This window comes from Manis javanica, chromosome 16 (genome assembly GCF_040802235.1).
Source record: "Manis javanica isolate MJ-LG chromosome 16, MJ_LKY, whole genome shotgun sequence".
NCBI classification, from domain to species: domain Eukaryota; kingdom Metazoa; phylum Chordata; class Mammalia; order Pholidota; family Manidae; genus Manis; species Manis javanica.
Genome location: NC_133171.1, coordinates 25,732,633 through 25,758,612, shown reverse-complemented (window position 1 = coordinate 25,758,612; position 25,980 = coordinate 25,732,633). Strand labels below are relative to the sequence as shown.

The following is a 25,980-nucleotide window of genomic DNA, read 5'->3' as shown; positions in this document are numbered from 1 at the left end:
TAGACTGAAGAATCTGATCTATTTCCTGAATCTAAATTAATGATAATAGTAAACTTGTTCCATTGTAGTTATATTGCACACTAGACTCAAAATGCTTTTTGTATTAGTTCCATAAGCAAATACCATGAATTTATCATTTTGAAGCTATGCCATTTGACAATCAATATCTTTAATCACCTATTGGAAAAATAATCACGGGAAATGTTTTATATTAATGAAATACTAAATTCTGAACATTTTAGGAGGAAGTTTTATGGTGTTGTTTATTCCATTAATAACAGAGAAATGTGACTGTTATAAAGACAAATTAGAGTACTTAAAAAGTCAGTATCATTAAAATTTTGTAATTACGTGTGAAGAAGAAATATAGTTAAAACTACATATTCAGATTTTAGGACTTATTTTTTGTAAGTCCTTAAGCAGTAATGTTATATTTAGTGGGTAATGACAAAATAGTGATAAGAAAACTATTAGAAACTGCTTAGAATGTGAAGGAGGCATAATTGTATACTAAAATATATACAAATATTACTGTATGTTAAAATCTTGAATGCATTTTAAATTAACATTTATTAGCAGTTTTTGGCAGGTATCTACAATACCATATCTGTGACCAAAATTGGGGGAAAATTTTTTTTCAGCTATAAAACCTGTAGCAGCCATATTATCAGTGTCAGGATAATGTGAGAGTTAGTGTTGGCTACCCTTTGGAACCATGAATATATCTCATCTTGAACCAATTAAATTAGACTCTCCGTTCAAGATCGTTATCCTACAAAGCTTATAAGTGATAGAATACCGCTGCCTGAAAGCAGCGTGTTTTCATAATAAAGTGTGCTCAGTACATCACTGAAATGTGCCAGAGACATCAGCTTTTGGTTCTTTGCATATAAGGAGCACTTTTTGCAGAGCAAACATTCACAGATACATGAATCTAGGTTTCCTTAGGGCAAAGTGAGTGAAACAGGGTTGAGGTGTCATGTGAGAAACGGGCGTGAGCCAGAGAGGGGTCCGAAGTGGAGAGCTTATAAGATCTAAGCCAAGTCACGGAAGGATACAGCACACTTTGTTCTCTTCAAGTCTTTAAAATAATATGGATTTTGCCTTTCTTTAACCTCACTTAAGAAGTCATCAAGCCCTACTTCTAGGTATATGAAATTTTAGGGAGAAAACTTGATGAATTGTAATAATGTTTTGCAAGATATTTGTAGCTACTGCTTAGTAGTCATTTCAACTTTATTATTATTATGAATAGTTTTTCTTTCAAGATAAAGGTGTCATAATATGAAAGACAAAGCAATTTTAAAAATAAACACAAAGTTTTACAAATAGTAAAAGTAAAGGAGAAAAAAAAAACCCTTCCTTATATTCCGTTAACTGAAGTGGTCCAGGAGAAGATTAGAGATGTATAATTGTTGGCACCAGATGCTGTCAGCATTTTAAAGTATGTGATTTTGAGAGGAATCTGAACTCTGTGAAGTAAATTTTAACAGAATATAGTTTCTACCAATGTGGTTTCTAATATCCACCCTTTCATAGAATATACTACTGTTACCTACATGACATACTTGAAGAACATTTTAGTATTTATTGTACCATATATAACATTCTCCTTCACCCTTTCTAAGATATTACCTAAAAGAGAAAGGGAAGCATCTACTAAGGAATTGAAGGGAATGGATGTATTATGTCCACAGATTTTAAATGTTTTTTGAATTTTCTATCACGCCTCTATCTGCCATGCCTGTCATCTACCCTAAATTCTTGACTCATGACCTTCACAGATACCAGCCAAACATATTGGCTAGATAGTCAGCTAGATGGCTCACTGTCAGTTGGCATGTTTTACTCCCTTTCTTAATTTTTTTTCTTTCAAGGTCCACAAGGAGAATTTTCATTGATTTAATCCGATCTTAAACGTAAACAAAAGGTCACTTACTCTCACATGGGTTACCTGCTCTGGCCTTCCTTCCTGGGGGAATATGGAAAGGCACTGCTGCTCTCAGTACTTTTTGTCTTTTTTCTCAGCTCCTTTTTGTAGCATTGTAATTTCAAGCCAAAAATCTAAATCAGTGGTTCATAAATTCATGTTTATAAAGTTATGATTTTGAAAGTCTTTTTTATGGCATTAGTAAGACTGAATACTGTCAGTTGTTTGCACCCCATTGCTCAAAGTTATTCTCTCTATTGTGTCCTAAAAATGTATGTCCTATTGTTCAGCTAATGAGGGAAGAGGATAGAGACCAGAGAACAATTTTAAGGGCTGTAACATCGTCCAGAAGTAGAAAGAGAAACACTAAATGTTCCATCTCAGCTCAGTGAATAAAGTTTCAGCATCACTAGATGGCAGGCTGTGCCTTGGTACAGATGCCTTCTGAGGAGAGGTGGAGTGGGGATGTTTTATGTATGTTTCTAGACTGATTTGTAAGAGCAAAAGGCAGTTCTCCCGTAGTATGAGCACACATTGGTTTCAAGGATTCAGGCCACAGGCTTTGCAACGCAGGTGTGTATTATTCTGGAGGGTGTTCATACTCAAGAGTATAATAGTCATAACCCTTTACCTTATAAATTGAAGAAGTTGTACTTAAAGTGATAGGCTCTCCATTTCAGAGCATCACACTCGTTTTGTTCTTGTTGTGCAGGTGACTTGGATTATTACTGGTTGGACCCTGCCACGTGGCACGGCCGGGAAACATCACCTATTAGTTCGGTAAGCTGTCGGGGATGTGAGAGTTTGGAGTCCAGCGGTAATGTGTGCTGTTCACTGTCCTTTGTTTGGTATGTGATAGGTAGTAATCATACACTGCTATTCAAGGAAAGCAAATGACTTCACTGTTTTGAAGAAAAAAAGTTATCACTAAACAATTATAACAAATTTTAAATTAAGTAAAAAGCAATTATTAAATAACTGTACAGAAATGAGGTATTATTTGGTTAATGATACCAACATTACCAATGCAAAATACAGAATCGGTTTTCTTTATATAAGCAGATGTATCTTGAAATTTCAATTAATTGCATCTCAGAACCATTTTTTAGAGGTGTCCTTAGTTGCTGACTACTTTTAGAACTATTTAGTATAATAATCACCTAATGCAATTAATATACAGCTATAAATGGAAGCTGTCCCAAGCCAAGGATAGAGCCCACCAGAATAAAGACATCCCCTAAAGTGTCTTTTAACTGAGAACATCACATTGTGCTACAACTCATACTTTCATGTCTATAGGAAAGAAAACAAATATTTTTAAACTTTAATTATGTTTTAATAGCACCCTGTAACGTGGCAACCGTCTAAAGAGGGGGACCGGTTAATTGGACGTGTTATTCTTAACAAGAGAACTACCATGCCCAAGGAGTCCGGCGCGTTGCTGGGTCTGAAAGTGAGTATTCTGGCTTCGATCGTCGCTTCAGGCGCTTCAGGGTGGATTACAGTACGGACTGCTTTCAACAAGGTGTCTGACAATGGTGTTTAAACATCCTCCTCTCCCCTCCAAAATAAAGTCTTCCCAGTGAATGTGTCCTGTTAATATATTGATACCATACGGTAGATTTGGCATTTTTATCTGGGTTAACATTTTTAAATCGTTTTATTAATATGGCATAAAGATGTACTAGGAAACTGCAGGCATATGTAGGAAAACTACAGAATTTTTCTTTGAATATAAAGTTCAAGGATGATTTCTACATTAAAAAGATATTAATGGGTGGTAGTAAAGTTAGGTAATGTGGACTGCATAAATTAATTGTATCTTGACAAGCAACAAAAAGAGTCATTAAAGTGATAGTTTCCTAAGTGCAGTAGAATTTATGGTAATACCAAAAGAGTAAAGTGTGTATTTCAAAAATATTAATTAACTTCTAGCAGATAGAATGAAAAACTAATAAATTACAAAAGGTTGTATTTTATTGTAGGAATATATACATGTATTTTTACACACACACATTTTTTATTATGTATGTACATGTTTATGTACCTTAAATCAAATTGTTCTATTTTCTTCAGAAGCTTAGAGAAACACTCAAAGATTTGGCTTTAAAAGTTTTATTTACCAAGAGATTGTATTATAGTGGTGTGATAGTTTGACCTCTTCAGAGCTATTGACTATTAATCTAAATATATTTTTTAACTAAAACTGTTTTACTGTTAATGTACTTAACAGTATCATATTACTGATTATTAGCATTCATTTTTCTTGCTAAATAATAACTCTGATCACCTATATTAATGGGCATGTCCCAAAGAATTATGGATCAACCTCAGCCTTTGCGAATGTACCTCCCACTTTCAGTCATACAATTTAGCCCCAGCATTGAGAGAAATAAAACTTAGAAACTTTCAGATGAATTCAGTTTTAGTGACAGGAAAAGCCAAACAGAAGTGTTAAATATTCAGTAGTATAACTTAGACTTTGAGAGTTAAGATGGCAACACATATATTTTTCAGAGCAGGAGGTCATTCAGATGGTCAGTAGCACAGGTAAACTTAGGCTAGTTACTCTTTGTAACATGGTAAGTTGCTTCGCAAAGTGGCCTGCTCTTGGTTGGAATCCCTAGTCTATGTCTCAGACCTACATTCTACTAAAAATATACAAAAGAGGGCAAGATCAGATGTGACAATGGGGCATTCTCTGCATATAGAAACTTAATTCAAATGGTAGACATAAACTGAGAGGATAAAGTGGACTGTAATGTAACCAGTATCAAACACTTCTTTTTTTTGGTAAGTAGGGGAATCTGGCACTTGTCCCCTAAGGGTGTCATTAATCGTGGTGTCCTTGTATTGCTAGGTCAATATAGATGATCAGGGCATAAATGTCCTTAGGACATCTCAAATATAATGAGGTGCTGTTTTATTTTCAAAACTATACGGCCAGCTCCTTTCATCAGAAATGTAGTTCACTTCATGAATGTCATTATACTGAATTCTAAATACATCATAAAAAAACTATAGGATCCATTCCTCAAACTAATAAACTTACGTTTCAATGTAAGTCTTGGGAACTTAACACATTTGTAATTACCCAGGTCGTTGGAGGAAAAATGACTGACTTAGGACGCCTGGGTGCCTTTATTACCAAAGTAAAGAAGGGCAGCCTTGCGGATGTGGTGGGACACTTGAGAGCAGGTAAAGTCTCTTTTCTAACATTTAAACAATATGTACTCTATGCATGAGTTGGTGCTTTTCAGTTTTGGGTAAGTTACATATAAATCAATTAAGTAGATAATTTTAAGGCATGAATAAAGCTTTTTATTCAATACTTACTGATTGCAGTAATAGATGACTATACATCAGGAGCAGTTTGGAGGAAAGAATAGGAATCTTTTGTATTTATGTAAAAATAAATAGATACAAAATGCAGAAGGATTTACTAATTTTGGAGACTTCCTAATATTGCTATAAAAATTCAAAACAAGCCTTATGAAAAAAATATTACTGTTTAACTCCTTAGTTTATTTTTTGAAGTATAGTAATTACTAGTAAGTTTTTCATAGTGATCTCAAAACACTTATTCAATAGCAAGCATTTTTAATAAAATATAATCATAATCACATGTCTTACACTGATTATGTAATGTATATTCATATTGTGCTCATGAAGATGTGTTGTGTCCTGGCATTTGGAAATTTACATTGTGTTGCTCTGTAACCTTAATATGACTTAATAAAATCACTTAACATATTTAAATGTACTGTATTGACTCAGCAACATGCTTTAAAATCAATTTTTAGTAAATCATTTACTTTTTATGTTAGTTAAAACCATACCAACATATATTGTTCAATGTTTAATAGGAGTCTTTTCGTTAGAATGTCTGCTTATGCCAGACAATTATCTAGAAAAAAAGTAGGTGGAACTGTACAATTGAGGGCTGATAACCCATAGCACACAGAAAGAGATTTAAGCGACTGATGTTTTGAAAATAGTATTTTAAGCAATTAGATCTTATATTGTTTGATTTCATTATGACTTAAGAACTATTTTCCTTCTACTTGTATATAAACATCATTGGCCTATAAAACTACAGAGCTGTGTTCTTATTAGCATGACCTTTGTTAAGCATTTGAAATCTTGTTTTAATCTCTCTCTAGCTTTCTCTCCTTCACCTTACCCTTAAGTTCATGCTCCGCACTGCACTTGATTTAAGCATTCAAACACAAAATTGATAATGACACTCTCCTCATTAAGGTTCTTGAGTGTCTCCCATCATATCTGCTCAAATCAAAGCTCTGTAACTTGGTCCTCTACGACAGTTCCATTACGGAAGCCACTTCCATCACCATTCACTTGTACCTCCAACCACACAGTCTACCTGTAGGTCCCTGGCACGCTGTTTCCACCTGCAAGACCTGCTCACTGCCTCTGGTCTACGTGGTTGCTTTTCTGCCCTGTGCTCTGCCAGTTGAAGTCCTTTCCATCCTTCCAAACTCATCTAATGTTGCCTTAATTCTGAAGTGTTTCCTGATCGCTGACCTGGAGCAGTAACTAATCACTACTCCCTGGTGCTACCAGCTCAACTTCTTTTCCTCACATGAACTCCGAGCACTGCATGTAACATTTTATTAAAAGTATTCATTTCTGTATTTCTCCCCCACCAAATTTAAGGATGGAGAGTCTCTTTTTCATCTTTGTATCATCATAATCTACGTCTCTGCCTGAAGAGATTATCCACATATAAATAAATATTATTACAGAGACCATCTTCTGGCTTAGGAGGTATTGATTTGTAAATTAATAAACGTATGTATTAAGTTAATTTGATAATAAAAGTTATGTTTCCAGGTTACTCTGAGGAGGAGAATTTCATAATGTAGCGCTTCTGCAAAACGTTGATTGAAACTCATAACTGGGTAGTAAAATTGATTTGATGGTTCACATACATTATTTTTTAAAAAGGAAGTAGAACATAATAGAATAGGAAATATCAGAATAAGTATTTTTTCAGAAAATACCTTTTCACACACACATATACATTCATACGATGTAAACTTTATTTCTTTTCTTGGTCAAAAGAATTTAAAAGACTCCTAATATATTTAAAATTCATAATTATTGTATTTGTTTTTTTATAGTGAAGTGTACTCTGCTTATTTGACCAGTTTTGCTTGGGTAACTTAACTGAAACTGTTAGAAGGCATTTAACTATTAGTAATAATCATACTCTTTTGCCAAACCAAAGCAGTAATCATGTGCTTTTCAAACATTTACTTTTCACTTAAGAGTAAACAAACACTTGGGGAGAAAAAATAATTACTTTAAAATAGCCCTCACAAAACAAAGCTTTTCTACTTAAAAAAAAAAAAAAGAAGACCTAGCTAAAATAAAAAATTTAATGTTTATAGTTAGCTTTAAAATAGATTATAGTATTAATCCATTAATTAAACACATGTACTTACCTACTAAAATACTATAGACACTGAAAACAACAAAATGAGCAAAAACATAAAAAAGTTAAGACACCTCAAAGAATTGTTGAGGCTGGGAGATTTCACCTGAGTTTCCCATTGAGAATTGAAGGAGACTGGGCAGAGAACCGTTTGGGGCCTAAAACTGCTCTATTGATGAAAATAATTTTTCCCAAATGGTGCATGTTGAAAACTCTAATTAAAATAACAAGTTGTTAGTTCATGTTATTTTAGCATCATACTGCTCTGTTTGATTGATCAGGATATTTAACAAGTTAATGAGTGCTATATTTTTTATTATTATAAAAATACTTTCTAATTTTCCATTATGCTCACTATATATTATGTATAGAATGTGTGTGTTACGAACATCTGGAAGTGGGTTAACTGTCATGCAACAGTTTTACATCTGCTTGCTTTGTGACTTTGCATAGCTACCCGCGTTGCCCTATGGGTATGAGTTCAAATCCTTTCATGCATTTTTATTCTGTTGTGAGTCTGCTGAAGACAATGAAGCATGACTTATAATTGGAAAATTCATGCTAATAAATGTTAATTGCTATTTCTAGCAAAAAAAAACCAAAACCCCAACAGAGTTTATGCAGTTTAATAATCTTTCACATAGAGACCTGCCTACATTTTTTATACTGGAGGGCATGCTGCTAATTATTATTTTTTAATATTTCCAAATAGGCTGTGCTAATTCCATCCCATAGCATGAGATTATTTTTATATTATTTCTGGTATATTTAAAAAAGATAAAGGTAGTTCTGTATTGTGCAATTTCCAGTGACCAGTAATATTCTGTGGGGCAAGAAGAAAAAAGGGAGAAAAAAAAGTGTTTAAAAGAACCTTTAGCTGACATTATATGGCAATCAATTTGCTTTTAAGAGCAGAACCAAGACAAATAAAATATTTGTATATGTTTTGCATTTCTTTGTTAAAAAAAGAGAAAAGATAAGAAAAATAAACAGAATATATAAGGTAAAAAAATACCCTTTTTTTTAAATTCAAGGGGATGAAGTTCTAGAATGGAATGGTAAACCCCTGCCGGGAGCTACAAATGAAGAAGTTTACAACATTATTTTAGAATCAAAATCAGAACCTCAAGTTGAAATTATTGTTTCAAGGCCTATTGGGTAAGGCTAAAAAAACTTACTTCTTAAGTTTAGTAAATTACATGTATTAGCAGGGTTTTAAAAAGAAGTTTATACATTCATACAGTACATACTAACACAGAGTTTTCCTTCAATTATGGGCATACATTTTAGACTTTTAAATTTCTTAATTAAAAAAATTTGAATACTGAATTTTCTTCACTATATTTTAGAAGCTCCACAATTTAACAATCGTAATATCAAAAGTATTGATATGGATTTTTTACAAGTAAAATACAAAGTAAAAATATTTTCTTTTAGTTGCAGAACTATTTATTTTTAATAATTCTAACTTAATGCAAAGCATTTCCTTAAAGGGGGTCACTAACAAAACATCTTTTTCTGATGTTTAAAATAGCAATGATCTCACATGTTTACATGAACTCTTTATTATTCTACTAAGAATAGAATATTTTTTCTATATCTTTGCCTTGAATAGTTCCAATTTTTCATTAACATCAAGCAAGAGTGAAATACTTTAACACCTTAGTTGGTCGTAATAGTTGTTATATTTTTAAAGCTTCAATTTTCAGCATAATTTAATTATCTACAACCAGTGGGATATTTTCTGTATCCATGTATAGAGTTCCCCACATGGTTAGCTTTTCCTGGCAAACCCATAAAGTCCAGAATATTTATTTTTCCAGTCAATAATTTTTGGGAAGGCATTATGAACTATCCTATTACAGTTGACTTAATGTTTGAAATATATTTTTGGAAATAATTCCTTTTCTTTTTCCTATTCTCCAAAGTATTATAGACCCATCAGTTCAAGACATTTTATGTTGAGAAAGTTAACCTTAAATTTTTGTTGTTAAAAATTTGTTAAATTTATTAACCTTAAGTTTTTGTTGTCCTCATGAGTATATGCCAAATCAAAACATACAAGAAAAGATCATTATCTTAATCCTCAAAATGTCTGATCATACATCCCAAAGAGTAATATTAAAATGTGTATATGTATATATATATATGTATATATATATATATATACACACATATATATATATATATAATTCTAAAATAAAGGCAAGCCTACAACTAGTCTCCAGTGGTGACTATTAAGAGTAAACGTTGAAGACATTTGCAAAAGTACTGTACATTTCCATCCAGATTTTTTAAAAAACAGCACTATATAATTTATGCTAGCTTTACATGACATGTGTTTTAGTGCTGAGGTAAATATGAGTCTGGAAAAGAGGTAAGTAAATTGGAAAATGAATCTAAAGTATAAAAATTAAATTCAAAAGCAAGCATTGTGCACATTGCCGAATACTTTCAGATATACAGTGGTTTGAAAGTAAGCAGCTAAAATGTCATTGATTCGTGGAGACTTAACAGACAATTAAAGTAGACTGGAATAATGTTTTCATTATTTTTACTTTTGTATGAAAATAATTTAAAAAGTAATAATCTTCATGGCCATATCCTAAACTCTCATGGACTATGGCATTCAAGGAAATATAGAATACAAAATCATTAAAAAAAGATAAAATTTGACATCAACTTTCTAGTTAATAGAAAAATTGTTAGAATCCTGGGACAATAATTCTAGCTCTTTTTATAATAATGTTTAATGCAGTTCTGTTATTATTTTAAAGCAGAAAGCAAATAGTCATAGTTTAGTGGCATAGTGACTCCAAGAATCATTCCAGCTGTGACCTGCATGTACAGTGATCCGCATGCTCTAGGAGACACCAGACATCAGTCTCAGCATCAGTGGGCATTTTTGCCAACCTACCAAATGTGTTCTAGACCTTTAAGCTTATGATCATTATTAGAACTATTCTACCTTAACTTGTGAGTAGAACTACTTAGAGAACTTGTGTAAACATCAAATGGAAATTTATGCCTAAAAATATTGCTGAAGCAACTAACATTTAATGAATTTTGATTCAATATGAATTTGATTCACATCACTTTAAATTTTTTTTTACAACTTCTCTGCAATCCTTTCTTTCACAGACATCCAAAATTCAAAGCTTGTACCCAGTTTTAGAGTTCCAAATTCTAATTTCAATAACTGACATAGAGATAAGTTGTACTGTCTAAAAAATTATTGTTTCTGGATTTTTGAAAATTTATTTTTATTTTCCCAGATGAATTTAGAAGAAGGTAGCAGAAGATAAATATTTGGTTTCTTGTGTTTTAGGAATTGCAGATTAGTCTCTTCATTATCATATAAAATATGTTACAAAAATTATTAGTTATACAAAAACATATATTAAATATTCTTACAAAATATACAATGGAGGATGCATTGTCATTTGTAAATGTATAAATTGTAGTTTGCTATGAGAATTACTTTATACAAAAAGTGAAAATGAGGAGTAAGCAAAATACTGTTTCTATTTCCCCCAAAAAGTACAAAGAAAAATCAAAGTTTAGGTCACAAGGTAAGTGGTTAGAAATCCTTCAGTTATATTCAATAATTATATCAATACTACTTAACTCCAGTCTGCTTTAATATGTCATGTTAATACTCGCATATTGTTAATCTCCTTAAATTGATACTAAAATATCTTCAGAAAACCAGAGGTAAAGTAGTTGGCTGTAGTGTAATGCCCAAACCAAGCTGGCCCAGGGTTCTTAAGGTCACAGTAAATAATGGATTAAGTTGAGGTTATATTAAATATTCAGAGTAATTTGTGAGTGTGACAGGAATGGGTGTTCTCACAAGTCACTTTCTTATCATATAGCAAATGGCCATATATATTTAGCTAACTTCACTATAGAGATATGAATCTCTATATAGGGTTATATATGTGTATATGAATTGTATATTCACATATATAAAAATATTTCAGCTCTTTTGTTGCAAGCTTGAACCATTTTTAATTTCCAAAGCAATTCATCCTTTTCATTTTACTAACTTTGCCCATGATATTCACCATATTATGTTATTACCAAGAAATGTTTCCATCCCTTTCATTCAGTAAACTCTTTCAGATGTGTTTGTAAAGCATATTACTGATTGGTAAAATATGTGTCATTATGATTTTGTAGAGTTGAAGTAAAATAATTACCTTAACATTTTTTATTTCCAAAACTTGCTGTTTTGGTAGTAAAAATATTGTGGTGATTTTAACCACAATATTAGTCTGATGTTGTCATGTTGAAGTGTTTGCTATTAAATATATAAAAACTTAATTTTACTGCCGTGTGTGTGTGTGTGTGTGGTGTATGTGTGTGTGTGTGGTGTTTGACATTCATACTCATTAGTAATTGCCTTAATAGTAACTCCGTCCATTTCCACACTTGTTAAGACCCAAGGATGTTTCACACCACTGAAATAAAATGTGGTCATGATTGCCTCAGGCAGAGTAGTTTAGCTAACGGGATTTTCACCATACCCTGTTTCTTTTAGTGACATTCCACGGATTCCTGAGAGCTCCCATCCTCCCCTGGAGTCCAGTGAGTATAACAGTCTTTGTTATGATAATATGTACTGAATGAAACTGAAAAATAAAGATTTGTCATTATCCTAGTTATTTGGTATAAGTGAATTGGCATTACTGTACTAAAAGTTCATTTCCAGTGATATTAGAAGTTGGCAACCATGGCAATCATTGGAAACCCTAAGAAGTTCTCCTGTAAGATTTTTCTTTGTCTGCATTGTGTGTGTGTGTGTGTGTATATGTGCTAATAGTTGTTCTGTTTGTGGTACACACAAATTTATCATGATGTGGGGTTATTCAGTTGGATGGGTAATTCTGTCTCACGAGTGGTGTAGTGATGGAAACAGGCACATTAACAAATAGTTTTAATACGGGGTAACAGTGTAGGGTGTGCTCATGAAGTGAGCAGGCAAAATTCAGTGAACATAGGGTGTCAAGGGACAGTGAGACTAGAGGGCTGAATTATTTACATGGGCATTAAAGACACTGCAAGTGAGAGAAGATAACAATGTGCAATAAAATAGACAGGTGAAGTTTTCAGTGAGAATGTGGAAGTGACCCAGGTACTTGGTTTGCAATAGATCAGCAATAAGTTAATAATACTTGGGCTTGATCACCAAGTTTTATTATGTTACCCAGCTTATGGGAATAAAAAATACAAAGTGATCTAAGTGATGGTGATTATAAGGCAGGACAATAAGGAGCCAGAGGTTAGGTCCATATATTGAATGCAGACCATATCAGTGTGTACACCTACTAGAGATGAGTCCATTATCTGGTTTGAACTTCCTGATTGCCAAAGGGGCAAATGGAAGCAATTGCCTACTTTTATAGCATTGGTACTTCTTAAAAATAAACTGCTATAATTTAAGAAACAAAAATTATTAGAAGCAATAATGTTCTTGTACTAAGACCCTAGAAAACAATTTTCCTCACACAGTAACAAAGAATATTGTAGCACTGTTTCTTATGGTTGAAAGTCTTTGGAGGTTAGAATGATGTTATGATTTAGACTTAATTTGCATGTATAGAAAAAAACCATGTGGATGACTTACGGTCAGGCAGTGTTCCTTAAATAGTGCTTTATCACTAAAGCTTTTTCTCCGGGCCGTGGGCTCAAGGTTGTACTTGCTGGGGTAGTCACATTCTACAGACGTTCTAAACTGCTCATTTGTCAGGGTACACTTCAATAGTGCTGGGAAGAGAGAACTTTCACTTTGGAAAAGTGAGTGGCTGAGTGGAGAGCCAGCTCCTCAACATGAAGGTGACACAGGTTGCTGGTGGTGAATCCCTGGAGACCACATCCTCAGACTTGAGAGGTTCATTAGTAAGATCAAAACTGAGATAGACAATATACCTTACATTAAAACAGTGATGAATCCTAGGCTTAGAAATTATATTACATGTGCATTCATTTTAATTTTAGTAAGGACAGTCCATAATAGATGAGCCTTTAGCCAAGATGATTGACCTAACGGGTACCTCTTATCACAAATGCATGAGGCCTTTACCTACATGTGAGGTCATGCATGAGTCTAAACTGTACAATACCCTCCAGGAATGTAGAAAATCAGCACTTACAAATTGAAGCAAATAAACACCATATTTGATTGTGTTATTTTTAAATATCTTTAAAAAAGCAGTTAACCAAAGAAGACACATGACAACTTTATGATTGTCCAGTTGGAAGTAGGTTTATGGTTATTGTGGTATTGGGTTTGGGTTTTATACAAATAAAATTTGTTAGCTGTTAGCATTTTATTAAAAATATTTTATTTATTAAAAATATTTATTCCCAACACACATGTTCCTGAAAATTATTTTTTTCCTCATTCTAGGTTCAAGTTCCTTTGAATCTCAGAAGATGGAAAGGCCTTCCATTTCTGTTATTTCTCCAACAAGCCCTGGAGCTCTAAAAGATGCCCCCCAAGTCTTACCAGGACAACTTTCTGTATGTATTTCTTGTACATCTTGGAGACCATCAGTATTTTCTCACTGTTCCATCTTTAAAAATGTATGGCTTTCTTCTTTTCTTCTTCTTTTTTTTTTTTTGTACGTGCGTAGACACATGTTTTCATTTCTCTTGAGTTACACACCTGGAAGTGGAATTGCTGGATCATAGAGTAACTATGTATTTAGCTTTGTTTTTCTTTTTTATTTTATTGAAGTATAGTTAATATACAGTCTTATATTGGTTTCAAGTGTGGCTTTCTTTAAAGCCTATGATATTGTCATAGTCATTTCATACCATAATCTACTTCATCAGTGTGTCTGGCATTTATTAGATTATTCCTGTATTCATGTATTTATTGAGTGCTTACAATATGCCAGGTGTTCTGAACATTAAATGATAAATAATAAGACGTAAATAAAATATCCATTATATTTTGTGTGCTATACAAAAGTTTCTACGTAAGTAAGTGGCTAGGCATAATGAACTTAGAAAGTCGTGTACCATTTAACTTAGCAACCTTATGAGCCAGGAGCCTGAAAAGCTTGAATTTAAAATATTCTCTAACTTCTTAAGACTTTTGGTGAAACTCTTCATTGTTAATGGTGAGAAAGCTACAGTTTCACTCACTGTTGCCTTACATCTGGGGAGCAGCAGAGTAAAGTGGACTAAGGCTCCCTGTCATGAAACCCCACGTCCTGTGCGTCAGTGTGGGACACAGGACATCTGTGTCAGTGACTCAAAGTGGGTCTGCCTCACACTATTCTGTGAATGATCTTTTGCTCCCTTGGTGATGGGTGGATTCCCATAATCTGTTTTTGCTGCTCTTCTCTTGGTTTTAATGAAACAAAAAACTGGAAGTTTGCTCTTGTTTTTAGCTTCTATTTTTAGTAAATTAAATACCTTTGTATAATCCCTTGTGTTTATTTTATCCACTCTGCCATCTTTTTTTTTTTCATTATGTATGACTCTCTCCTATACCCCACATATATATTAAGAGAGAGAAAAATCCATTCTAGTTTTATGAAAAACATCAGTGGTGTTAACTGGGAACAAGAGATATGGATTCATGCAGATTCAGGTTAGAATGCTTAATCTGCCCCTCACTGGAAAAGAGCAATCTCATATTACATTAGCTTATCTTCTCATAATGACTCGTAAATGTGCTCCTTTATGTCCCCATTAAACAATGTATGCTCATAGTTCTTAACCATAAAACCCAAACTAACTTTTAAATAAAAAATAAATTCACATTGTCCACTGCCAGTGCAGATACTGTATTGACTAGTCAAGTCCTGGTTCTTAAGGGTTTGACGATAGTGTTTCAGTGTGCCATTTTCCCATTTTTCCTTATTCAATCTATCATGAAATCTTAGTAGGATATAGTTTGGCCCCCACTTAGTTTGAAGGTACGTTTATGTCTTACACCTTCCTTTGTTCATTTCCCCTCCTCTCATGAAAATTAACCTGTAATAAATTAAGTGTAGAAATTAAATGAGAAAAGAAAACAGCTTGTATGTGGTGTGAAGTAGGCCCACAGTAAATGAGTTTCCTGATCGTTTCCAAATCGCTGGTATTATGTTCTACCATCAAACTCCATTTTATTTCAAGTCCATATAGTGCCATGCAACACAGGTGGTACACCAGAATATTAAGACACTTATATCACCAAATACTAGTGTTTGCATTTAAAAACAAAGATAAGTATTTTGTTAACCCCTTCTCTCCTTAGTTTTTATAAAATTTTGATAATTGTATTTTCATAGTATGATATAAGAGAGTATGACGCTGTAGGTCTACCAATGGTAAGTCATGTTTAATGTGCATGAAGAGTCAAGTTCGAAGTGATTATGCTTTCAAATTGGTATTCTTTTCAGACAATACCTATAATTCAGTTGTATTGCAATTTGAATTTTCTTTCTTCAAATATAATTTTAGGGTTTTGGGGTAAAATTATAATGCCTCATGATTTTTACAAATCTTACCTTTCTTCATTGCTCTTAGGTGAAGTTGTGGTATGATAAAGTGGGACACCAGCTCATTGTAAATGTTCTGCAAGCAACAGATCTACCCCCTAGGGGAGATGGGCGTCCCAGGAATCCCTATGTGAAAATGTATTTTCTTCCAGATAGAAGGTAGTGAATGATTTTAGAAAAAAATATGCAGAAATCTTTACTAATGGAAAAGGCATAATTTCCTCTCCTGGGATATAGTTTTATTTATTTTTTAAAGCTTTATTGAGGTGAAATTGATATGCCAAAAATTGCACCTATTTATACATATTTTGATGTGTTTGGACATATGCATATACCTGTGGTAGAGTTTTAAAATATAACAGATAATTCTCTGAGGGAATAGACTATACATCCCTGAAAAAAAAGTTCTTCAACCTTGTATTTTTAAAAAATAATCTGCTAATTTTTAAATTTTTCATTACCTTGTTTATACATGTATTAGTCTTTCATAACTATGTATCACTTAGAATGTACCTTTTTGTGTGTGCCTATAATCATAATTACTGCTAACATTGCAAAGTTAAAATAGCATTAAGCTTTATTCTTTTTAGACTTTTCTATGAAGTTATGAATTAAAAATTAACATCCCAATAGCAGTATTCCATGTAACTACAGTAGATGGCAGCATATACTTCTCTTTGCTTTTTCATTTACAAAACGTACTTATTTTTCAGTGATAAAAGTAAAAGGAGGACCAAAACAGTAAAGAAAGTACTAGAACCGAAATGGAATCAAACTTTTGTCTATTCACATGTGCATCGTAGAGATTTTAGAGAACGAATGTTAGAAATAACTGTGTGGGACCAACCAAGAGCGCAAGGAGAGGAGAGTGAATTTCTCGGAGAGGTGATGTATATCGCAAAGATCAAGTCAGATGCCTGCTGAAGCCCCTGTGATATGTATTATGATTGCTTCTCTATTAAGCTTTGGGAAAGGTGCTTGGTTCTAACGGGAGAACTGACCTTCCAGATCCTCATAGAACTGGAGACGGCCCTTCTAGATGATGAACCACATTGGTATAAACTTCAGACGCACGATGAATCTTCACTACCTCTGCCACAGCCATCACCTTTCATGCCAAGGCGACACATCCGTGCAGAAAGCTCTAGCAAAAAACTGCAAAGTAGGTTAAAGGTCTTTTTAGTTGCCCGAACGAATTATGTTTTAATGATATGCTTAGAGATGCACATGCAAGCCATTTTTCAAATGTTTATTGACACTAAAATACTGGCAAATTCTTCATCTTGTAAAGGGAGACTTAGGAAAACTAGTATTTTTTTTCTGTACATACCCATTACATTTTGAGTTTTGACTATATCTCTAACGGAACGAGTGAAATGTAGAAGCTTCATTTTGGTAATCTGGAACCAAATTGTTTTCTTCATATAATTTAATATTTCATGTTAGTGCTTCTCTGATCAATCATTTCCTTAAAATTAATGTTTAATGCAGAATAATGGCTAATTTTGAAGCTAAACATAAATATGTTATGAGGGCACTAATGCCCTTTCAGTTGTATGAGATCAATAGAGCTGCAGCCACGAAGTTCTCTTTGACCCTTTCTCCTCAGCCCTATCCTCTCAACTACAGAGGAGGGCACTTAATTTGGTAGAAAACTGTGTGTACCTTTTTCTATAGGCTTTTAGTATAACACTTTAATTAAAGAATAATTTGAAAAATAAAAATCTTACTCTGCAAAGTTCCTTTCCTTTTATATGTTTTAAGTGATTATAAGGAGGAAATACTGAGAAAAAGATGTCCTTGGAGAGCATACATTTCTTTAAGAATCAGCTCAGGGGTAACTTCGTATTATTCTTGTTAAGAAGTGTTTAGCAGTAATATAATTAGCTATTTCTTTAAAAAAATTCTGACTGTGTCCTTTACATTTCATAAACCACAAGACCCAGAGGTGTCTGTTTGCTTCCTGTCGTGCAGGGTCTCAGCGCATCAGTGACAGCGACATCTCAGATTACGAAGTCGACGACGGCATTGGGGTCGTCCCTCCAGGTGCGTGGGGAAGAGCAAGGCCTGCTCCTCGGAGCCTCTGCGTTTTTTCACTGTCCGTTTCCAGACTTCTTTGGGGACTGAACACGGCTTTACAGCAGAGAAGTCGGTGTGACATTATTCCATGGTGACTTGTGTTCTAAATTATTGAGAAAGTTTAAAGTGGCTGAGTGACTCTCCACTAACATCCCACTTACTTTGGTCAGTTCTTCCTCAGGAGCGTGACCAGCTGGGCTGCCATCATTACTTCTCGATGCTCTGAGCATAAGTGAAAACATGAATGTCATGTTGAAAGGATATGGTTGATTTTCTTAAATAAAAATTCCATTCTCCTATGTTTTATATTGTGTAGCTCTGATTTTCCTTCCTCTGTTTCTGAAAATAATGGAGCCTTCCATGGAATAAACTGCATGGCAGGGCTTAACGTTGCCTGTGGTATGGCTTCACTCTTAATGCTTTTGTCACGTGTTCACCACTGAGTCTACCTGGAATGTCTGTGTTTTAAAGTAAGGAAGTGCTTTAGGAAGACTCAATATTCATTTTAAGTCAGCATCTTTTTTTTCATTGTGTAAGTTAGTAAAACCTCTGTGACTTTGCACGGTTCAGATCTGTTTCTCATCCAATTCTTGCCAGAAAGTGAGTAAAACTAGTAAAGACTTAACTTTCTTGGGACTAATCTGATACTGTTCCCCTGATTTACTAATAAAGATAAGGAAATATCAAATTATAAGAAATTAAAGATAAGATCTCAGGACCTATAAATGAGTTATTAAAGGCCTTTCATTAGGACACTGTTGCCACATGTCCCTTAATTTCAGTAATTTCTCAGACGAGAATACTCTTCATTTGAGGGCAGTGATTCTAATAAAACCAATAGATCACACGCAACTAAGTTCACAATTTGGAGATTAACTTCATTAAAATAGGAGAAAACTATTACAGGTTCTCTAAAATTAATTTTAATTTGCTTCCTATAATTCAGAGAAAATTATAGTATTAATCACTGTATGAAAGTAGCAAATATTCTTAAAAACAATAAACCTGGTGCTGTGCATATGTACATACTAGATATTAGTCTTTGATATCAGATCATCAAGTGAAAGTTTTAAATAATAGTAGATAATACTGAATAACATTTCAGATTTTTTTCTGTTTAATTTCTAAAAGGATCATAATAGACACATTCTTCAAAGAAACTTTCATGCAAAATTTAGTAGAATTTTTTAAATGAAATTGAAAGGGGAAAGTGATTGTGCATTAAATCTGTTGGCATATTTAAATACGAATCACACAATTCCTTGTAGGAAACTCATCAAACTTTTCTAACAAGAATTCGGGTTGTTAATCAGTCTTAATGTTGTCGTTACCAGCTCATCTATATAGAATTGACTTCTGTGTGTGGTTCTCACATTTCATTTACCTAAAATTTCCTTTTTTTATGAGGAGGCATGATAGTGAATGAATGAACCAATGGCTAATTCAATAAATATTCACTGAAATGGTGAGTTTCTCCTCTTTTCCTGGAGATCATGTGAAGACAGCCAAACTAGGAGCTACGGGACCCACTGCAGATGGGATTAGTACTTGAACACAAGCAGAGAAAACAGTGAATTCTAACTATAGCTGCATACCATACTGAAATACACCAGACCGTTGTGTTTGCAAACATAAATAAGCAGTATCTAAATTGTCATTTAAAATAATGCTCAGTTAGCATTTAAAATGTCATGAGGCAAACTTTTAATAGAATATAACCATGAAATTATATAACCCATAAGTAATATTTTGTTGCAGAGCTCTCTTAATAATGGAGGAAATAAGTAATTTATTTATTTTGTCAGGTATGCTCTTCATTAATCTAAAATATATGGTAGCTTCCAAAGATAAATATGTGTGGAAAAATATAACATGGCAAGTCACACAGTAAAATACAATACACTTGACATAAAGAGGAAAGATGAGGCATTGGTAAAATAAGGTCAAGACGCTAAAATAAAATGAGGGGATAAGTTAATAAACAAGCACATTGTTTATTATGTCCTATATACTTTGGAGGATGATTACAAATTTGCTTCTACATTTCTTAGCATCCAATACGAAGAGAAATTTTCAGTATAGACACCGGTTATACACACCTTGAACGCACTCAGTGAAATTCCTGGCTGTTTGTTTCCTGAAGAAGTTCAAAAGCTTTGCTTAGCTGTTTAGCACAACTGACCCTAAACGTTTGTTCTAATAACTGCTTTTCTAGAACGAGAGTTCTGTGCTCTGATTTGATGTAATACCTTTTTCCAGAGAAAGTTGATAACTTCTGAGCTACAACTTGTTAACTTTATGGTATTCATAACCTTATTGGTATTTATGATTAATACTTTTGACTGCTAAGAAGAATGAAAGCAGCCATATACAGAATGCCTTCCTCTGAGGCCAGGCACCTGACAACCTCAGCTTTTCAGAGCATTACTTCTAATTCAGTAAATGAAAAAACAACAACAACTAACTATTGGCTTTGAGCCAACTGAAACATTGAAATGAACGTGGAATAGCAATTCCCTCCCACCTTTATCATAGAATACAAGTTGTCAAAAATAAACATAATAAGAAGAAAACCAAATTACTTTGTTAAGAAGACACAGAAATATGAATGCATATTAGGATAGAAAAAAAAGTTAATTTCTACATAAATACAATGAACCCATGAAAAAAATTAATTATACCCTTTTAACAGCAAGCTGCCTAAATTCTCTAAAAGTTATTGCATAATAATTAATTATACCAAATCTGAAAGTTTTATTTATATACCTTGAATATTCATTGGTATCTTGTAATGATGCTCCCAATTCAATATTAATTTTCCTTAATTATTGTATGATTGATACCAAATGTTATCAAATGATACCAAATGGTAATTTAAAATACTTAAGTAATTCAGGCCTTGGGATTAGTTATCTTTAAACATAGCCCCCATTTTTTATAATGAACTGTGAAATAAAAAACATGGAAATTTAGTTGGTCTCTTTCTAGACTCCATACTACACTTGATAGATCTGAACAACAGCAAAGAAACTTTTCTATGTGAAACTCAGAATAGTAGCTTATAAATGAAAGTATATGAAATTATAAATTGTAATATTTATAGCTATATTACTTGGTCATTTTACTGATGTTCTTAGAGTGACAAAGTGTTTGAGGGTCTTTGGTCTCAATATGGTCAAACTGCCCTTTATGAAATGTTTAAAGACTTTCCTTCTACTCTAAGCTTAGTTCCAAGGTCACACAAAATTTTGGGGTATTTTAGTCTGCCTTTAATAAGGATGTTTCATGGCATATTTTTTAAAACAATGTGGGAGTTATCAAGTTAATAAGTGAACAACCATTCAAGCTGCCCACTTACATTTAATGTTTTAATGGTTCAATTTCATTTCATGTAGTTGTAAATATACATTTGGCCACATAACTTTATTTCCGTGCAATAATAGCAACCAAGGACCCTTGTGAAAAATTGTAATTAAATTGTTACTATGTATTTGAGATTACTGTTGTCTGTTAACTAAATCAGAGACGATGTAAACCTTTTTTGCTTCTTGGGAGAATGACTTCTAGCATTTATTTTTAGTTGCAATTATGTTAACTGTGTTAGTTATGTTACTGACAAATTTGTGGGCTAGTTTCAGATGTCTGAGGTAGATTTGATGGTTGTTCCTTGCAGAGGGTTAATTTTCCCTGCATTTATTACCACAGTGATCTTGACCTATACATTATTTTCATGTGAAAGTTGCAATATTATCTGTGGTTTGCAAAATTCTCAGTATTTGTAATAGTGGAGATCTATTCTTCTTTGCTAATTAAGATTGGCACATCATTTTCATTTTATTAGCAAAGCTATCTGAAATTCAACTGAAATAATTTATCATTTGGATGAAAAATTCAAATAACATTTAAAGAAACACCAAATTTGTAAGCATTGGCTTGTATATATTACTTATAGGTCACTGTCAACCAAGTGCTTGATTTGTATTGCTGAAAAATCACTAGCTCATTCATTCCTTAAATTAAAATAATATGCCAACTCATGCTAATATCTGAGGCATCAGCTGTCATATTCATTCAGCATCCCCATGGTACCTTTGAGTTAAACTGTGACCTGTTCCTATGCATGTATGTGTTACATGCTGTACGTATGCCTCATAGTTTTGGAGATAAAGCTAATAATACTGATTGCATGCCATTATCTTATTTAATAGGTCAGTGGCTGATTTAGATGAAATTTGGTATCTTCACGTGATCCTTTACATTATGAAAGAATAGTGACTGTTTTTTTGCATGTGCTCTTGCCGGTAGGTTTTAGGTCTAGCGTAAGAGAAAGTAAACCCACGACACTAACTGTGCCAGAGCAGCCGAGAACAACTCACCAGCGCTCGCGGTCAGTCTCTCCTCATCGCGGCGATGATCAGGGGCGGCCGCGTTCACGTTTACCAAATGTGCCATTGCAGCGGTAGGTTCTGAAATGTGCTTTGTGGCCCTGACAGTACTTTTTTATTCTAATACAGTATAAACTGCCACAAGACTCTTAACAAATGAAATAATGGTTTGGTCAATCAAGTTATTTTCTTCAGAATCATTTGTAGGCAAAATGCTTTTTTAACTCATTAGCCAACTCACAGAACTTCTGTTCTTTAATTGCAAGAAATTTCCAAGGGAGTGTAAGAAGTTTCTGTCCCAGCCACATTTTTTGAATAACTGTACAGTATTGTGTTTGCCAGGTTTCTCTCCTGTCAGGAGAAAGTGTATGGGAAGGAAGCAGACCTGTGGAGATATGTGGGAGGGAGAATAAGGTGAAGAGGAGAAATGCACTCTCCAGAAATTGAGGATTGTCTCTTTGAAGCACTTTAAATGCATGAAAAGTAAAGCACAAGTAATAGTCTATAAAACGGAAGTCATAGTCATCTTACCTGAAATGTACTTCTAGAGTTCTAATTAAGTATCCAGATGAAAATTATGCCAGAGGTGCAATAGAAGGTTGGAGAAATACAGCATAGATAAACTACTCAGAGTAAATACTTTTAATCCATTGATCAAATAGGTTTTTGGTTTTGATGCCAACGCTTTTCAAAGCATGTCAGTTGTTTGCCAGTTGTGGTCAGTTCTTCCCTGTTTATCTGTCTGACTGATTTGGGAAGATCATCCTCTTGGATACTCAAGAATTTTTGTATCATTTCAGGAGTTTAGATGAAATTCATCCAACAAGAAGATCACGTTCTCCAACCAGACATCATGATGCCTCCCGAAGTCCAGCTGATCACAGATCCAGAGATGTGGATAGTCAGTATTTATCAGAACAAGACAGGTATTTGTTCAAATTATGATCTCCACATTATAAATTTTTCTTTGCTCTGTTTTAGCATATGATAGATATTTGGGCATAGTACATAGAAAGCAAGAGCATTTCATTGCTTAAAACTGAACTTCTCTCAAGGACAACGCCTAAGAAATTCTAATAGAAATGCAACTCCAGGAAATATATGGCTAACATTATATTGTCATGATATGTGCATTTTTTTTCGGTAAGATCAAAATGTATGTTTAGCCATTAGCTATGTCCAACCAGCCATGTACAGCTGATTGTTGTCTTAGATAATAACCTAAATTTTAGAAGGGAATCTACAGAAGCAGTTGTCTAATATTTTATATTTTGTGGGTTATAGTCTTTGGGATGTTATTATGTAATTATAAAACTATGGGTTTTTTTATGTTATTAAAATTTTTGGATATGGGTCATCTGTAAGATAGTTAATATTACAGTTCTATGAAAACTTATATAATAATATTTTTACATACCTACTTTTCATAAAATGTATTTCCATAAAATGTCTATACAGAAAGTACAAAAGTATTGTGATGGATTCTCTCTCATGAAGAAATATTTCCTGGACACAATCACTAAAAATCTACATTATGACTCAGTTATTTTACATGCCCACAGACTTTCTTCTCAAACTAATAACCTCACACCTGTGTAATATGCCCGACCACAAGCTCAGGATCTGATTTCAGGTTTTGCAATACCCACCCTGTTGACTATTTTCTTCTGGCGTTCTGAAGCGGAGGAACGTTCATAGAGAAATGCTAGTGGTGCTGTGCTGAGTGTTTGGTTGTTGCCGTGTAACCAAGGACACAGACCGGAGGTAGAGCCTGTTACCTCCCTGGCTGTCATCCTGCCGCGGGAAGTGCCCCATGCCTTCAAGAGAATGGCGTCCTGCCGGATGCTGGGACAGGAACTCCGAGGGCTAGAATCCCACCCTGCTCAGCCTGAGTCGAGTTGAGTAAGGGTGGCTTGGCCGACATTCCCTGGGGCCACCGTGAATTCAGATGAGGAGGGAGAAGGAGGCTTCTTAACCAGGGCATTTCAAAGAGTGTAATTAATTTCAATGTAGAACAAGCATAAATTTAAAAAAAAATAAAACAATCCTAATTAAATATTTTCTCAGTTGGTTAAGAAACATGTGATTTTGCATTTTTCATGTCTAGAAAAGCCAAGAAAACTATCATGCTTTAAGTCATTTAAACGAAATAAGTATTTTTAGGGATCCCATTAGAATCAGGAAGGCCCAATGTATAGGCCTTTCAAAAGTTTTTAAAATACCCAAGTGTCTAGAATTGGAAGTAGATTTCTTCATCTTATTTGAGGAAGGTTCAGTTTAGTTTTTGTTACAATATTTTGTAAAATCACTTTGAAATACAAAAGCAAATCAGCAACAGCTAGGACTTTGACTGTAATATCCATACTTTATTGGTTAAGTTTTTAAAAATGCTGTCATGTTTATTTTTGTTTAACTTCTCAAGCAAATATGCTAGTGCAGACAACCTGGTTTCTTCCCTTTCATGTCCTCATCGGCACCCCATTGGCGTAACCCGTGTCATTAATGCCCCATGACCCATGCGTCTCGCTCGCCACCCGCCCTGCTGTGCAGTGAGCTTCTCATGCTGCCCAGAGCAAAGCGAGGCCGGAGCGCGGAATGCCTGCATACCGCCAGGTAACGAATCCGGGGATTCGGTGGCGCTGCCCGCATGCGACGCCTCTCTCTCCATTCTGCTATTCTTTCATCTCTCCCTGAACGCTGTCACTAAAATATGTGAAATTAATTTCCTGAGTATTCAAAATTCGTTTTATTTTATATGGAGGTTGTGAAAAAGTTTCCAAATATATTTTGATTCTGACCAGGCATGCTGCTTTTCTATTTGCCTCCTCAAAAATCCAGAGACTGACGAGCCTCTGTGGAACTGTTTATAAACGTTCCCCAAACTGAGGAACCAGGTTCTGGAATTAAATTTCTAAATGCTCACCGTGAGCCGTCCCCACTTGTCTAGTCACCAGAGGTCTGACCTTCTGTGCACGGCAGTATTGTTGTTTGCATGACAGTAAGTTTTCTTGTTTTAGCCTGCTTCGTTTCCTTTTGGAATCTATTGTCATTTATATTCTTTTTGGTTTTAATAAAATCTTGACCAGTTTGTTTTTAAAGGCTGAGGATATTTGACCTGTTAGCTTCTGAGCCCTCCCTCCCCTCATCCCCACACTGGTTCAGAAATGCTGCAGCACAAACTTGCCTATAAAGGCTGGGATGGTATGATGCCTCTTTACAGCTGAGAAGAAAAGGAGACTTAATATTCTCCTGTAAACTGGAGCTTAGAACCTGGTACTTTATTTTTATCTCATGACATCTTGGATTTCACATCCAAGATAAATCCTCTTACGGGTACTTGTAGAATATAGTCCGTAAATGTCAACTGGGAGTTAATAGAAGGTAAGGAACTAAGTAGTAAGTCAGTGGAACAAGCCAACATGCAAACTCTTTGGAATATTTTGGCCAATAAAAAGGAAGTAGGAAGGGAAGGAAAGAGTTATAAGTAGGATACCTGCAATGCCAGGACACTGGGAGAATTTATTGTGTGTACGTGGAACATGTGGTTCTACTCAGTACTGCAAACATGACCATGCTAGCAAAAGTTGTTTCAACTTTTTTATGTATAAAATTCTCATATTGATAACT

At 34.1% G+C, this 25,980-nt stretch overlaps 1 protein-coding gene across 46 annotated transcripts in view; it reads left to right on the top strand.

Annotated features, from left to right (window-relative positions):
* Positions 1-25,980, top strand: part of RIMS1 (regulating synaptic membrane exocytosis 1) — a 411,017-nt gene that overhangs the window by 269,689 nt on the left and 115,348 nt on the right. For 36 of the 46 annotated variants that reach the window (XM_073224834.1, XM_073224832.1, XM_073224839.1 and 33 more), the window contains 13 exons: positions 2,643-2,710; positions 3,273-3,383; positions 5,029-5,128; positions 8,423-8,546; positions 11,932-11,978; positions 13,801-13,913; positions 15,918-16,048; positions 16,603-16,774; positions 16,898-17,051; positions 17,864-17,935; positions 22,274-22,427; positions 23,154-23,279; positions 24,904-24,966. In XM_073224834.1, coding sequence (XP_073080935.1) covers positions 2,643-2,710; positions 3,273-3,383; positions 5,029-5,128; positions 8,423-8,546; positions 11,932-11,978; positions 13,801-13,913; positions 15,918-16,048; positions 16,603-16,774; positions 16,898-17,051; positions 17,864-17,935; positions 22,274-22,427; positions 23,154-23,279; positions 24,904-24,966 — 1,435 coding nt within the window. The remainder of the gene's footprint in view (positions 1-2,642; positions 2,711-3,272; positions 3,384-5,028; positions 5,129-8,422; positions 8,547-11,931; positions 11,979-13,800; positions 13,914-15,917; positions 16,049-16,602; positions 16,775-16,897; positions 17,052-17,863; positions 17,936-22,273; positions 22,428-23,153; positions 23,280-24,903; positions 24,967-25,980) is intronic. The other 10 variants (XM_073224845.1, XM_073224851.1, XM_073224850.1 and 7 more) reach the window with 1 other exon arrangement.